Consider the following 15,045-nt stretch of genomic DNA (forward strand, 5'->3'; position numbering starts at 1 on the left):
AATCGATGTTCACGTCTGCGATGGGCATGGACTCCACAGGGCAGCACCAGACCCAAGCCTCCTAGGAGGGGCTACACTGAGCCCAGCACCGGGGTGTGAAATAGAATTTATTGTGGCTCTGATTATGTACACGTGAGATGTGTCTGGCCAGGGGGCCAGGCTGGCAATGGTTTGTACAATAAATACATCTGTGGGCCTGCTCTCCACAGCTGCAAGCGCCCACACCGACAGTTCAATCCAGCTTGCGGGTCCCCAGCTTCATGGGACCCTTGGCTGCCTTCTTCTCCGCGCGTTTGGCCTCCATCTCTCGCCGCCGCTCCTCGCGCTTTTTCCGGGCCAGCTCAGCCTTCCCTTGCCCTGGGAGCAGGAGGAAGAGGTGGGCTGAGGGCTTCAGGACCACAGGGGTCTTGGCTTCCCAGCGTGTACCTGCCCAGGGCCCTGGTCCGCCCCCCCCCCCCCCCCCCGCCACTGCCACCCCTGCCAGGGGAAGCACTTCCCAGGGGAAGCACTTACGGCTCTCTGTCTCCAGACCCTCCCAGTTGTCATCGCCCCAAGAATCAGGTCTCAGCTGAAAGGGAAGTGTGGCTAGAGTGGAGGTGGACTCCCAGCTGAGGTATACCCCAGTCTGTACCCTCAAGTGGATGGGTGCCAAGTACCTGGATGCCAGCCTCCCGTCGTGCAGACATGGCAGCAAAGGGATCACCTTTGTCACTGGGCTCCGAGCCACCCCAGTTATACTCGCTGGCCGGCCTTGTGCCCTCAGGGGGTGGTTCTGGGGGACTTGGCTCCTGCCAGCCCTGCTCCCATGAGCCCTCGGCTTCCCAGCTGCTCCAGTCTGACTCAGGGGATTTGGGGTCCACATTGCTGGTCTGCAGGTGGAGAGGTAGTGCCTGATGGGATGGGGGGGGAGCTGACCCCCCCCACAGGAACTCCCCTGTCCCACCCCACTTACCTGCCCACCACGGCTAGCCTGGCCCCCAATACTCCAGTCTTCCTGCTGGGCCAACACAGATTCGGCCTCCTGCTGCAGTGTGGGAAGGAGAGCACGACTATAGACACTCCAGCCCCCACCCAAAGGGCAAGGAGCCTGCCAGCCTCTTCTCAGCCATGGGCTCCACCCTTTCTTCTTTTGCATTCCATCTCATTTGCTCCTCAAGCCTTGTTTCCCATCTACAGAGTGGATGTGTCATCGTTCCTCCGAGGCTGGGGAATGAGATCTAGCAGTTCCACACCCCTCTCCACAGCCCTGGGCCAGAGACTGCTGTCAGCAGTGGAGAGGTCTGCCCCCATTCCCTTCAGGGTAGCTCCACTCCATAGGCCTGGGAATGGCCTCTCCTTACTAACCATTGGAGCTATTGGGGGAAGGATGGGGAGCAGAAGAGGGTGAGAAGACCAATGGACTGCCCCCAAAACCACCCACCTGGACTTTCATTTCCAGCCCTGCTCCCAGAGGCCCTTGGGTTTAGTGGGTGTCAGCTGCCAGCTCTTATACACCAGGGCCACTCCATGACACCTACTTAACCAGGGATGCTGTGCAGAGGAGGCCAGGCATGACTCCAGCCAAGCTCACCTGAGCTCTTTGAAGGCAGCCTATAACATCTGAGCTAGAGTGGCCTGAGGAGACCCTTTCAGCCCCACTCACCTCCAGGCTGCCCCAGTCTTCATCATCCCATCTGTCGGCAGTATTGCTGTCCTCCACTGTGTCTGTGCTCTCCTCTTGTGTCTCCCAGTGGCCTGAGGTTGTGGATGTGGCAGGGACAAGGGTGGGGGCCAGGGCAGGAAGTCCTGAGGAGCAGAGGATCACTGAGCTCCCATACACTGGGGCCCAGAAAGGTCTCAAAACAGGGAGAGGTTGCTGGGGTAGGGGGGAAGGTAGGGAGGAGAAGCTCATGAAGGGATAAGACCCTGCCCTGTCTCCCACATCACCACCACCCCTGGGGAAGCCAGACAGTAACTACTCCTCCGAGCCCTCTCAGTCACTGATGCAGCCCTGGGGCACTCACCCTCAGGTGTGGGTCTCTGGGGGATGTTGGGCTCAGCCGGGGCAGCTGTTGGGTGCGCACGGATCAGCTTGGAGGTGAGCGAGGAGACTCCTGTCACAGCCCAGCCTGCCCAGCTGGCTGCGGCTCCTCCCATTCCTGGGCTGGAGGCCGCATGGACATCCTTTTCTAGACAATGATGAGAGAGAGAAACAGGTATAGTCACCCCAGGGCCTCATGGGGAAGATGACAGGAAGGCAATAACTGACACGGAGCAACTTGTAGTGGCCCTCTCTTCTCCAGACCTGTGCACCCGCACCCCATCTGTGAGATGGGAGTGGGGTGGGTGAGGAGCAATGGTGTCAGGTCTGCTCTTTGAGGTTCTTCCAGCTTTCAGATACTCCAGGGAGGTGGAAGGGGGCCATGTGAGGTGATAGTCGAAGATGTGGGAGAAAGAGGGAACATGAGTGTGGGCCACTCACCCACTTCAGCCAGCTGGGTGGGGTCCTCTGACACAGACTCCAGTTTGGACAGGAAGCTTCGAATGGCCTTGAAGGCCTGTGGGGTAGTAAGGGGCAGAGCTGGGGCCTCCAGGGTTCCCGTGAGCCCACCAGGCCAGCTAGAGCCCAGATATCCCCCGAGCCTCAGCTCCAGAGCCCGGGCCCAGCTGTGCCTCACCTGGTCTCGCACGGATTTCTCGGGATCCACGGTGAGGCCACAGAGCACAGGCAGGATCTTGTGGGCACAGTCGTTCATCGAGTAGAGGTTGTGGGTGGCAGCGAAACCCAGGACCCCCGCCACCCGGGAAGGTGCAAAGGGGTCCTTAGTGGCACGGCTGAAGGCGGAGGTGAGGACCCTGTGCCTAGTCTGGGAGGGGTAGGGGAGAGGGCTCCTGAGTGTGGGGTCAGTCCTGGGACCCAGAACTGCCAGACCTGCTGCAGAGCAGAGGCCATCCACAGGCCCCCTGACCCCAAGTCTGAAAAAGATGAGCAAATCACTAACAAAGGAGGAGAATTTTTACTTAAAACTCCAGCTTGGCTTCTCCTCCCAGTTCAGTGGGTTCATGATGCCTCAGGACCACAGGGGCCAGAGCAGCGGCTTCCCTGCAGCCTGTGCCTCTCTCCCCACCTACACCATTGACACCATTCATTCATTCATTCATTCCTGCTGTCTGTGCATTGCAGTCGTCTCCATTTACAAACCCCGGCTGAGGGAATGCACATGTGTCATGGGGCCAGGCAAGCCCAGGTTCAGTTCCCAGATTCACCACCATCTACCCCTCAGACACTGGGGCTGGGAGGATGCCAGCCTCCGCACAAGGAGGCCTAGCCCTAGAGGATGCTGGGTCCTGAGACAGGGACAGAGGTCCCAGGGCACTCACACTGGCATTGAGGTAGGAGCCGATTTTGCCCAGGCAGACGGTAGTGTTGCAGCGAATGGGGCCCTGTTCATCCTTGGCCTGCAGCCGCGCGAAATGCTTCATCAGCTCCACATTGAGGTTGGCCTCGTTCAGCTTTGGGGCCAGAAGCAGCATGGACTGCAGGGTGGGGGAATGTGGAAACTGTGGGCCACAGCCAGCAAGGGTCACATGTAGGAGTGGCCTCCTGGGAGGGTGCGGAGGCCAATTGGGACACTGGGCTCTGGCAGGACCTGCCAAAGCCCTCCCAAACCTACCTTCCTACCTGGTCCTGGCCCCTACCCAGAGTGTTGAGGAAGGGGACACTTCTCTGTCCCCTTTACAGCAAAATCTCCAAAGTTTGTTCACATTCTCGCCTCCCATCACTCTCCTTCTGCTCTCCCTTGGACGCACTCGATTCAGACTTCCACAGAAACATCCCTGTACCACACTCTACCAAGTGGCTCGAGTAGAGGTCACAAGGAACCTCCATGTTGCTAAATCCAATGGCCAGTTCTCCATCCAAACCAAAACCATATCTGATCCCTCAGCAGCTTTGACACCCCCAAGATCTCCTTCCTCCTTGAGACTTCCATCTCTGGCCCTCCAGGACCCCACCCCCCACTCCTGGTTCTCCTCTGACCCCAGTGGCTGCTCCTTCTCAATCCTCCTGTGGATGAGACTGTTTAGACCCCCAGATCTGTTCCCCAGGCCTCTTCTCTTCTACCCCTCACGCTACATGATCTTACCTCCTTTGTGGCTTTAAATGCCTTATTAGCGGACAATACCTAGGTGAGCACCTCCGGCCTAGGCTTCTTCCTTAAACTTCATACATGTATAAGCAGCAGCTGAACAGACACCTGCACCTGCCCAACTTACGTGGCCAAGACCAGACCAACCGCTTCCTGTGAAACTGCTGCTCCCAAACTTCTTGATAAATGGCAATGTAACCTTGCAGCTGCCAAGGCCAGAAACCTCAGATCCACACTTGGCTCTACTGCCACCCATCAGCATATACTGTCTGCCCCACCTTTGGGATGTGGTCCCTTCTGTCCACCTGCTACTACCGTTCAGATGGGAGCCACTGTTACCTCTGACTCTGCCTCTCTCCCCATTCCCCTTCAGCTATGCTAAACTTCTTGCTGCTACTTCACTCCAGGCACAGGCTGGCCTCAAGACCTCTGCACATGTTCCTTCTGCAGGGAGCACATTTCCTCCCAAGCACCCTGGAGCCTGATCCCTTGCCTCTTTTCCTTAAATGATACCTCCTTAGCAAAGTCTTCCCTGATCGCTGTTTTTAAAACTGCAAACCCTTCTCTTTATACTCTGTGACTTTCTGACAGAAAGTCCTTTCTTTTCCTTATTTTTTTTTAATTTTTTTTTAAATTTATTTATTTATGATAGTCACAGAGAGAGAGAGGCGCAGAGACATAGGCAGAGGGAGAAGCAGACTCCATGCACCAGGAGCCCGATGTGGGATTCGATCCTGGGTCTCCAGGATCGCGCCCTGGGCCAAAGGCAGGCGCCAAACCGCTGCGCCACCCAGGGATCCCTCTTTTCCTTATTTTTTTAAAAATATTTTATTTATTTCTTTGAGAGTGCAGGCTTGGGTAAGCAGGGGGAGCAGCAGAGGGAGAGAGAGAGAAGCCGACTCCAGGCTGAGTGCAGAGCCTGATGTGGGGCTTGATCTCAGGACTCTGAGATCATGACCAGAACCAAAATCAAGAGTCAGGCTCAACCTACTGAGCCACCAGGAGCCCCCTAACATACCTTTTCTAATCCAGTTTACTGTCTGGCAAGCCCATTCCCTGTGACCTCAAAAAGCAGCTTCCCAAGACACGCTGCATCCCAGCATGGGGCACAGGGCTGGGCATAGTGAGATGCTCAGCCAGGGTCTGCTGTACAGAGGACTACAGGCCATGCCCACCCTGCAACCCCCACCAGCTGCTGAGCTAAGCCCAAAACCTGGACCAACATGCAGGATGGTACCTGCCCCTCCCAACCTGCTCAGATGCCCAGGCCAAAACCAAGGCCTCTGTGTCCTCATGTGAGCCCCATTCAAGACCTGGAAAACCAGGGTTTAGCTACCTTGACTGTCTGCTCTCGGATGGCAGGGTTGGTGTCCAGGAAGCCATGTACAACGTGGGGGAAGATCTGTGTGTTGACTGTTGGCTCATCAAGGTACTGGATAAACTGTTCCATCTGTGGTCCAGTAGGAGTGACAACACAGTCAGCCCTTCCTACCTGACTATGGCCACCGGCCCGTTTCATGGCTCGGTTATTCCCTCTACGCAGCCAGTGGCTAAACAGGTGAGTCTCCTGAACCCTCCAACTGGCATCTGGCCCTTCTCTGGCATTGGACCTCGTGGAGTGATGAGGAGAGCCCAGGAGGGTACTGGGAAGAACCAAGGACTAGGAGCTGGAAGGTCTGGCCTCTGGGCCTGCACCACACCCCTTCTTAGAGCCTCCACTGTATTTTCTATAAAAGGGGTTATAACCCCAACCCAGAAAGTGGCAAGGGGAAAACTAGCATGTTTGGCAGTTAGAGAGAGAATGATACCTGGGAACCTCTAGGACTTCCTGGCTTATCAGATGCCTCCACCCCCGATCCCATAGATTTGTCTGATACTTCCAACTGACCTAGAGTTGGCAGGAGAGACACTATACTATCCCTACTCTAAATGGCTAAAGTGACCAAGCCAAGAGATTGGATGGCAGGGGTAGGGCCTGCAGTTTGGGCAGGCTGTGCCTTCCCAAAGCTGCCAATGAGCCCTGTGATTGTCTCCATTTCCTAAGAGCCTAGCCTTACCAGTATCTCACCTGTGTGTACTTAGGGAAAGGTTTCCGGGGTGCTAGGGTGGGGGCTTTGGCTACCTGCTGGGTGCTGGAGGGGAGGCAGGGGTCTCCCCAGCAGCCAAGGCGGGGTCTGGGTTGGGTAGAAGGGGACAGGGTCTAACTATAGCCCCTACCTGCTGTAGGAGGCGGATGCGCATGGCCCGGTCAGTGGATGAGAACATCTTGACCACAACAGGGATGATCTTCTGCTGATACTCCTCAGCGTTGAGAAACTTGCCCACCTTCAGGAAAGAGCAGGAAGAGGGAGCTCAGCTACTTCCATAGAAGTGGGATGACTTGGGCAGCCCCGGTGGCTCAGCGGTTTAGTGCCGCCTTCAGCCCAGGGGTGTGATCCTAGAGACCCAGGATCGAGTCCCACATCAGGCTCCCTGCATGGAGCCTGCGTCTCCCTCTGCCTGTGTCTCTGCTTCTCTCTCCTCTCTGAGTATTCTCATGAATAAATAAATAAAATTAAAAAAAAAAAAAAAAAGAAGTGGGATGACTTTACTAGGCTCACTTACTTTCCTGGAACTCCCTGCTGATTTCCCAGGGTGGGAATGGGGTGATGGTAGAAGGAGTCAGGCACTTTCCAGCAGCTCTCTGCCCATACTCCATCTCAGGCAGCCCTGCCCTTAACCTTTCTGGGTCAAGGCAGCCTCCCAAGAGGTTGATGAAAGCTCTGTGCTCCTCCCTATAATCAGGCACCAATATACCACATGCACACAGAATTCTAAAAAATAATTCCTTTTTTTAAAAATCTGTTATTTTGTTTTTAATTATCCTAAGCCTTATCACATAATTTACAAATTTGTGCTGATGATATTATCACCTCTATTTTAACCCTTCTAATGCCTTGGCAAAAGCACCATTACCAATCATACATATATGGTAATTCTACAGTAGTGTCTTTGAATAGCTGTTTAGAAAATAATCCTGAATTATAACTTAGTCTTGATTTAGTAAAGAATTCACAGGCCAAGTCTGCTGCTTTATCTTGTCACACCGAATTTTAAAAGCAACTGACCGTACAGATCATCTGTAAAATGTGAGAAGTGTTAAATATTCTTCATTTAATATTACCACATAAACCACACTAACATGCCTTTCATTAAGCAAAAGGCAACATTTTAGATGCAGGGAATTTTAATTAAATTGGCATGGTTAAGACCAAAAAGATAAAGTGGACACTGCCAGCTTATCTTCAGTCCTTGCCTCTAACAGGCAAAGCAAAACAACTTGAAACACAGCCGAGTCTTGCTGTTCTGAAACAGTGAAGGGATTTCCTCAGCATTTAAATACATTAATATAACCAGTTATATAAGTTTAAATATAAAACCAATCTCCTATAAGTTTAGAGATGGCATTTGCCATCTCTGTGAAAAGATGAACATCAATAATCAATTCCAATCATACTTTTAGAAGGGGGAAACAGTGACAGCACTTGCTGAACCAGAATTACTATCAAGTTCAAAAAGCTGATTATATTCATTTAACCACAAGCCAGCCTTATTTAAACCAGGACTATCCAAAAGAAATATTCTATCAGCCATTCATGATCTGAATTCTGGTCTTTGAGACCCATTTGAATATGGTACACCTAAAAAAAGGTTATGAGACATTTTTGTTTTGTAATAAATAAGGCAATGGCCAACTATTATCCTTAGTAGCTCTTTTGAGATAAGCTATCAAGTTCAGTCTTTCCTCCGTCTTCTTAATGTCAGCAAAGATCATTTTTGTTCCAGGAATGTGCTTCTTGGGATTCTGCAAACACTCCATCAGTGTCTCCTCTCCCCAGGTGGTGCCTTCATTCTGGTTGGCATCCTTGTAAGAAAATCCAGGGACCTGACCTGTCTTTCACCCAGATAAACCACAGAGATCTGGCCCAGTCCTGTGCTTGCCTCCCTTTCCTATGGTATGGCACTGGGCACACCTCTCAACCAAAATCTTCTTGCCCTTCTCACCATCACCCATCTTTTTTTAAAGATTTTATTTATTTATTCATGAGAGACACAGAGAGAAAGAGGCAGAGACATATGCAGAGGGAGAAGCAGGCTCCATGCAGGGACCCCGACGTGGGACTCGATCCCAGGTCTCCAGGATCACACCCTGAGCTGAAGGCGGTGCTAAACCGCTGCGCCACCGGGCTGTCCCCATCACCCTTTTTAAATTTTTTTTTAAATTTTTATTTATTTATGATAGTCACATAGAATGAGAGAGAGAGAGGCAGAGACACAGGCAGAGGGAGAAGCAGGCTCCATGCACCGGGAACCCGACGTGGGATTCGATCCCGGGTCTCCAGGATCGCGCCCTGGGCCAAAGGCAGGCGCTAAACCGCTGCGCCACCCAGGGATCCCTCACCCTTTTTTAAATTGTTCTTTTGTCCCCCGGGAAATGAAGGTGCCCGCTGGCAAGCTGGATGTCCCTCTAACTCTAATTCTGTAATTTCTGGAGATTCCCAGCCATACAGGATTGGCTTGCTGTCTTTCCCCCTTCGGGGGAAAGGGTTCTCCCAGGCTAGATAGAGTAGGGAATGGTAGGTGCCCAAGTAAGAGTGGGCTGGGGTCTGAAGAAGGTGGGGAGGATCGAACCCCTAGAAGTCAAATGAACAGAGGGCCAAGTGGTCAGGAGAGAGGACGGAAAGTGGGGTTGGAAACTAGAGCGCACAAGTCAGAACAAGGGTGTTGTCTTGGGGAAATGGAGGAAGGTCTAGAGGCTCTGAAGTAAGGGGTCTTCGAAAAAAGAATTTTAGAGGCATAGGGTTTCACCTCCTCAAGGACAAGAAGTCCCCACAGCCTCCCTGAGATCAAGTGGCCCTGGGTAGCTGAACCAATGAGACATCAGCAGTAGCTCCTCAAGTGCATGTGTGTGTCTCTGTGTGTGTGAGCGTGGTCTGCCCCCTGTGTATATGTGTATCTGCCGTGTATGTGTGAGTATGGGTCTGCCGTGTGTGTGTGAGTGTACACCTGCAGTGTGTATGAGTGTGCGTCTGCCCTAACCAGGCTGTCCCTCCCCAGAGCCTTCTCTTCTGTAATGGACACCCACCCAGCCCCTGCCCACCTTGAAGAGCGGTGTGAGGACCACAGCTCCCGCATTGCCAAACTCGAAGGCGGTCAGCAGCTGGGGCAGTACCCTGTGCCGGCAGAAATCCTCAGGGAAAGAGTCTAGGCTCTTGCTCAGCTCTTGGAAGAACTTTTGCTTCTCAGCCGGCTCTTTGATCTGGGGGAACAAGGACAGAACACAAGTAGGAGTTCAGCGTCATCAGGCCATTCCTCAGCTCTGGGCAAGGACAGAGGGTCACCAGCCCCCACCCCGAAAAAGAACTTAAGCTTATGAGCTCTGGAGCTGAACTGGTCTGGGTTCAAATCCTTGGGCAAGTTCCTCCATCTGTGAAATGGGTTAATAACAATACGACCTCACAGAACTGTTGTGCACAGGAAAGCTGCCAGCACAGTGCCTGACACAGCATGGGTGCCTGGTCAGTGATCGTCACTCCCATCACTGCGCGTGACCTGTTGCTAGGAAGCCAGCTGCCTGGGGCATAGGCCCTTTGCCAACATGGCCTCTTCTCCCAATAACCCAAGGTGTGGGTACCATGAACCCCAGCACAAGGATGAGGAAACTAAGGCTCAGAGGGGAGAGGGCTTAGTTCCCCCATCCCCATGGCTCCAGCTGGGTTGGTGTTTGTGGCAAACTGAGGGGAAAGCAGGGATTAGGTGCAGTTGACCTCCAAACCTGGTCTTCCCACTGAACCCAAACAGGCCAGGCTGTCACCTCAATGATCCCCCAACCTCCTTCTGAGGCCGTGATCCCCACAACTCACATTTCCTGAGGATAGACTACAGACCAGTCAGAGTGATATACTAAAACTTTTACGCAGGTTAAATAATCTCGTCACAACTTGATGAGCTAGGTGCCAACATAGTCCACGTTTAATCCACCAAGAAAGCTGAGGCACAGAGAGGACAAGGAATCTGTTCAAAGTCACATAGCTAGGAAACAGTCAGGGAAGAGTGTGACTTGGTGGTCTGGTGCCTCCACTGTGCTGCACCTTGTGAAGAGGCACTCATCCTCTCATGTACAGGCAAGGAGGAGGCTAAGTCTCAATGTCACTAGCCAAGAGTGACAGAGCAGGGATTATAACCTACTTCTGCATGCTTCCAAAGTTCCTGAACTCATGATCGTACCTTCATTCCCCCAAGCCACCGCCTGGTGCAGAAGAGCTGACCTCTGGCTGGGGAGGAAGAGGACCTGGTTGGCACCTGAGCAGCCCAGTCGAGGGTGGGAGGGAGGCTTCGTGCTCTGACAGCAGGGCTCATGGGGCGCCAAAGCCCAGAGGAAGACCCAACCACACTCAGGGTTGCCTAGCTAAGCCCCCTCCCCTGGTCTGCCCTGTGACAGGAAGAGGGGCCCCCTGGCACTGCCCTCCTACATTCTCCTCAGGACTGGCCAGACATAGCCCGTTTCCTATGGAGCACATTTTTTAAGAAGGGCAGCCTGGAAGAGTCAGCCATGTGATTCCATGTAACAAAGATCTTGCCATCCCCACACTGCCCAGGAGGCACGGGGCTCAGCGTCTCTGGTGCCTCTGCGCCAAGATGCAGCTCAGGTTCCCCCCGCCCCTGCTCCTTCAGGGTCTGTGCAGGGGGCTGTCACTCTTTTCCCACTCCAGACTCTCTGTCACCTTTCTGTGTGCCCCACACATGGCCAGGTCAGAGCGGGCATCTGGGGCTGAGCCTTCCTCCTTCATTCCCTACAACCACCTACCGGCCAGCAGAGACTACTATTATCCCCATTATACAGACCGGGAAACTGAAGTCTAAGGAGATTAAGCCAAAGATTCCTTCCTCACATCTTTCCATGTGCTATTCCCCCTGCCTGAAATATTCATTCCCAGTTATCATCCCCATGGCTCCCACCTTCCTACTCTTCAGGTCTCAGCTCAAATGTCAGCCCTGAGAGAGCCCTTCCCTGGGCACCCTGACCCACTATTTTCCTTCCTGGTACTTACCCCTGTCCTGGGGAGTTCAAATTCCCTTATTTATGTATTTTCTGTCCCTCTCCACCAGCTAGAATCCCCGAGAGGGGGTACCTGGCCCATTTACCCCCTGCTTGATCCTTGAGGGCAGGGATCTGGGTCTGACTCCACCCCCACCCCACCACCCCCTGCCACAGCACATCGCAGCACTGGGCACAGCATGTATCAAAGCCAAGGCCACTATGCCCAAGTGGCTACTGGAGTGCCAGGGGAGTCCCTAAGTACCTACTATGTGCCAAACACTATGCTGTGCACTTCAGACTCACTGAATCCTCACCGAGCTCCTCTGAAGTAGTAGGTACGATTATTAGTAACAAGTGTCAGACAAGTCACACAGTAAGAGTCGGAACCAGGATCCAGACCCAGAAAGCCTGGCTCCATAATCCAAGGTTGCCTCCCAGGGTCTAGTCATGGGGGAGCCCACAAAGTGGGTAGGGAGGATGGGGTGAAGAACCCAGGACCAAAGCCCAGGATCGGCTGGAGGGCTCACCTGAATCTCTTCCAAAAAGAGGTTGGTCTCCACAAAGCGGTTGTTCATGAAGCCGCCGGGTGCCCGGCAGTTCTGCAGGAAGCGGGCTGGGTTGGGACGCACCTTGGGGTTGGCTCCAACTAGTTCACAGTAATGGGGCACCAGCGATTTGGGGATCTGTGGGAGAAGGGTCAGTGGCAGGGCAGGGCTGGTTGGCTGGCGGAAAGGGGCTGGGGTTGGGTCAGACACTCACCTTCCCAGGGTTGCGCAGGGCAGCCGCCCGAGGTAGGGGCCCATTGAAGACTTCCCAGATGAGGCAGCCCAAGCGCCACATGTCAGCTGACCTGAGGCAGGGATCAGAGCTGCTCCAGGCCCTGCCACCTGCTAGTACAGGCCTCCAACCTGCCTCAGGCACCAGACACTAACTATATGGCAAACCCTGAACTACGTCCCTCAGCTGATCCTCTCATCGGCTCTGAGAAGTAGGGTTCATTAGTCCCATTTGACAGATAAAGAAAGTGAAGCTCAGAGAAGGAAGGACATCCACCCCAGATCACACATCTTTCAAACTCAGAACCACCAAAACACACCCAAAGCCTGTGTTTATCCTGCCCTACCTCTTGGAGGACCCTGGTTCCCTCCCCAGCTGGGCAGCAGGGGACAGGGGAGTGCCAACTAGTTGAGGGGTCCTGAGACTACAGGAGCTTCCAGAATAGGGTGGGCTGGGGCATGCTGCCCCCAGTCACCCACCATTTCTCTCTAACTGCTCTGCCACTGCCATCAGCCAACTCCGGGGGGTCATACTGCTCAAGTTCGGGGACCCCCTTCCGGGGGGGTCCCCCACCATTGCCCTGGGCCGAATACATGTAGTCCAGACCCCCCAGCTTCCACTCGCCGGCACGGTCCACGAACACGGCAGCCATGCAGATGTTGTTGTGGATGAGGCTGCAGTCATTTACCAGGAAGCTGAGGGCTTTCTGGGGGCAGAAGGAGCCATCACACTCCAGCAACTGAAGTCCCCCACCCTGCTCTCATCACCACTGCCCCCCACCTCACCACAATCTGGTGTAGGCCCCAGGAGAGCTCCAGCTCCTTCAAGCCACCAGCCTCCGCTCGCTCCTTGAGGTACATTCCCAGTGGGGTCACTGCCTCTGTCACTACATGGAGGCATTTGTCCGTCTGAAAAAGGGGACATGGTGTAAGAGGAAGGGAAGATGAGAGGCATGGGGAGACAGGTGGAGAAGGGCATCAAATTTGCGGGTGCTGAGGCAGGAGGGGTGGAAGCAGGAAGGCATGACAGGGAGACTGGAAGAAAGCGAGGGGGCAAAGACGGGGCAGCGCCCTGGTTGGGTACCTCCAGCCCATCGATGTAGGCCAGAATGTTGGGGTGCCGGAGAGTTTTGAGGCGCTTGAAGGCAGCTTTGGCCACCTGGGTCTGCTCATCGGCACCGGGCTTCACATCATACACGAAGATGGACACCGGGCTGCCTGTGGCCTGAGGGAGGAGGGCAGAGGAACCTGAGGGATGTGGGCCGGGCCCCAGGCGACCACGCCAGCTCCGAGATGGTCCCCAGAGCTGCTAAGCGCAGGGAGGAAAGGGCCGCCGCCAGTCTCTCCCCAGGTCAGCCCTCGGGGCCTGAGTCGGGCCCACGTGACCCTGGTTCCGTCCGCCTGTTGTCCCTCGGTCCTCCGCCCGCCACGTCGTCACTGACCGTCCCCCTCCCGCGGCCCGTTGCCCCGGAGGCTCCGCAGCCACGTCAGGCGGGGCGCGACGCGGCGGGGCCGGCGGCGCTGACTAGGCGAGGCCGAGGTCGGCCACGGCCTGCAGAGCGGGGCCGTGCTCACCTTCTTGCGGCCGCGGTGCAGGACCCAGGGCCCCGGCGGGCCGCCCTCTGGGGGGTCCGGGCTGAGCTCGAACGGGAAGTCCCGGACCGGGTCCCGGGCAAAGAACCACATCGTCTCCGCCGCCGCCGCAGGCTGGGGCGCCTGTGCTCCGGGTCCTCAGGCCGCCGAGCCGGGGGCGGGGCGAGGGCGGGGCCGGGGCGGGGGCGGGGGCGGGGCGGGCAGCGCGTTGACCAACTGCAGGCGGCGCGGCGGGGCCTTGCCGGCCAGGTGCCGCCGGTTACCAGGTGCGTAGCTCTTAGCGGCCCACCCCAAGTCTCTGAGCCTCTATGTCCTTGTTTTTTTTTTTTTTTTTTTTTAATATTTTTTTCTCTTTATTTATTTATGATAGTCACAGAGAGAGAGAGAGGCAGAGACACAGGCAGAGGGAGAAGCAGGCTCCATCCACCGGGAGCCCGACGTGGGACTCGATCCCGGGTCTCCAGGATCGCGCCCTGGGCCAAAGGCAGGCGCCAAACCGCTGCGCCACCCAGGGATCCCAATGTCCTTGTATCTAAAATATAGATGGTGGTAGAGTCCACCTCCCCTCATTACCATGGGGATGAGAACTTGAGAAGGGACAGGGGATGGAGAAACCGAGGCGTGGAGGGAGCAGAGATACAGAGACAGATGGAAGAGGAAGTCATAGGCAGACGCGAAGGGGTGAAGTGAGAAGTGGGGTAGATAGAGAACTGGGGAGGACGACTGTCCCCAAGCCAGATGTTCTCTCCCACCAGCCAGTGGGCGGCTCTGGGATCCAGTGAGGCATCGGTATTGGTGGAATGACTGGTCAGGGAAGAAGCCCAAGGAGACAGAGGCCCTGAGAAGCAGGGCCAGGGGATGGCAGAGAGTGAAGCAAAGGCCTAGGGGAGGTCCAGAAACCCTGCGGCAGGGAGGGAAGAAGCAGTAACTCTGGAAAAGAGAAAAGTGGAGGGGGAACGGCCCAGAAAGTCCAGAAGAGGCCAGAGGGCCAGGAGGGGCCCCTGCTCTCCTGGGCGCAGCAGACCTGGCTGTCTGGTTTACAAGGCCAGCATCTTTTCCAGGCCCCACATTGCCTGTGCAGGCAGGCATATCCTGTGGCAAAATGGTGTTAGCAGCTCAAATGCCTGGACACTGGGCAGGCAAAGACCCCCCCCCTTCAGGGGAAGGTCTCAGGGGACCCAGGGTTGGGGACGGTCCTGCAGCCACACCCTACGGGGCATGGGTGAGATCCTAGAACTGATTATGAAATGTTAGTTGGGAGGCCCTCCAGAACAGATTCAAGAGCAAGGATGTCAAAGTCAGGAGAGATGGGTTGAAATTCCTCACCTAGTGGCTCAGTCGGTTAAGCATCTGCCCCTGGCTCAGGTCATGATCCCAGAGTCCTGGGATTGAGTGCCACATTGGGATCCCTGCTCAGCAGGGAGTCTGCTTCTCCCTCTGCTTCTCACCCCACTCGTGCTTTCTCTCT

At 55.1% G+C, this 15,045-nt stretch overlaps 1 protein-coding gene and 1 pseudogene across 4 annotated transcripts; both read right to left on the minus strand.

Moving 5' to 3' along the window:
- Positions 1-94: 94 nt before the first annotated feature.
- Positions 95-13,731, minus strand: SCYL1 (SCY1 like pseudokinase 1). 4 transcript variants are annotated; one of them, XM_055310528.1, is made up of 18 exons: positions 13,560-13,731; positions 13,069-13,209; positions 12,771-12,893; positions 12,465-12,691; positions 11,968-12,058; positions 11,736-11,891; positions 9,268-9,426; positions 6,345-6,452; positions 5,464-5,577; positions 3,361-3,516; positions 2,658-2,846; positions 2,462-2,537; positions 2,004-2,168; positions 1,643-1,785; positions 953-1,021; positions 657-869; positions 514-568; positions 95-357 (listed from the first exon to the last, which is right to left on the minus strand). In XM_055310528.1, the coding sequence occupies exons 1-18, from the start codon at positions 13,668-13,670 to the stop codon at positions 233-235; spliced, it is 2,421 nt and encodes an 806-aa protein (XP_055166503.1). In that variant the 5' UTR covers positions 13,671-13,731; the 3' UTR covers positions 95-232. The 4 variants fall into 4 exon arrangements, with proteins under 4 accessions (XP_055166503.1, XP_055166486.1, XP_055166496.1 ...); XM_055310511.1 differs by having other exon boundaries at positions 657-890; XM_055310521.1 differs by having other exon boundaries at positions 953-1,024.
- LOC129500280 (cytochrome c-like) lies at positions 7,667-8,353 on the minus strand (annotated as a pseudogene).
- Positions 13,732-15,045: the final 1,314 nt, after the last annotated feature.

The sequence above is a fragment of the Nyctereutes procyonoides genome, unplaced genomic scaffold (genome assembly GCF_905146905.1).
Source record: "Nyctereutes procyonoides isolate TBG_1078 unplaced genomic scaffold, NYPRO_anot_genome, whole genome shotgun sequence".
NCBI lineage: Eukaryota > Metazoa > Chordata > Mammalia > Carnivora > Canidae > Nyctereutes > Nyctereutes procyonoides.

Excerpts from the sequence above, each read along its gene's own strand:
- SCYL1 (XM_055310503.1), bottom strand. The coding sequence starts at position 13,670 with ATGTGGTTCTTTGCCCGGGACCCGGTCCGGGACTTCCCGTTCGAGCTC. Across the intron at positions 1,786-2,003 it reads CCAGAGACCCACACCTGAGG|GACTTCCTGCCCTGGCCCCC; the intron begins GTGAGTGCCCCA and ends TCTGCTCCTCAG. Across the intron at positions 569-656 it reads GACGGGAGGCTGGCATCCAG|CTGAGACCTGATTCTTGGGG; the intron begins GTACTTGGCACC and ends CTTCCCTTTCAG.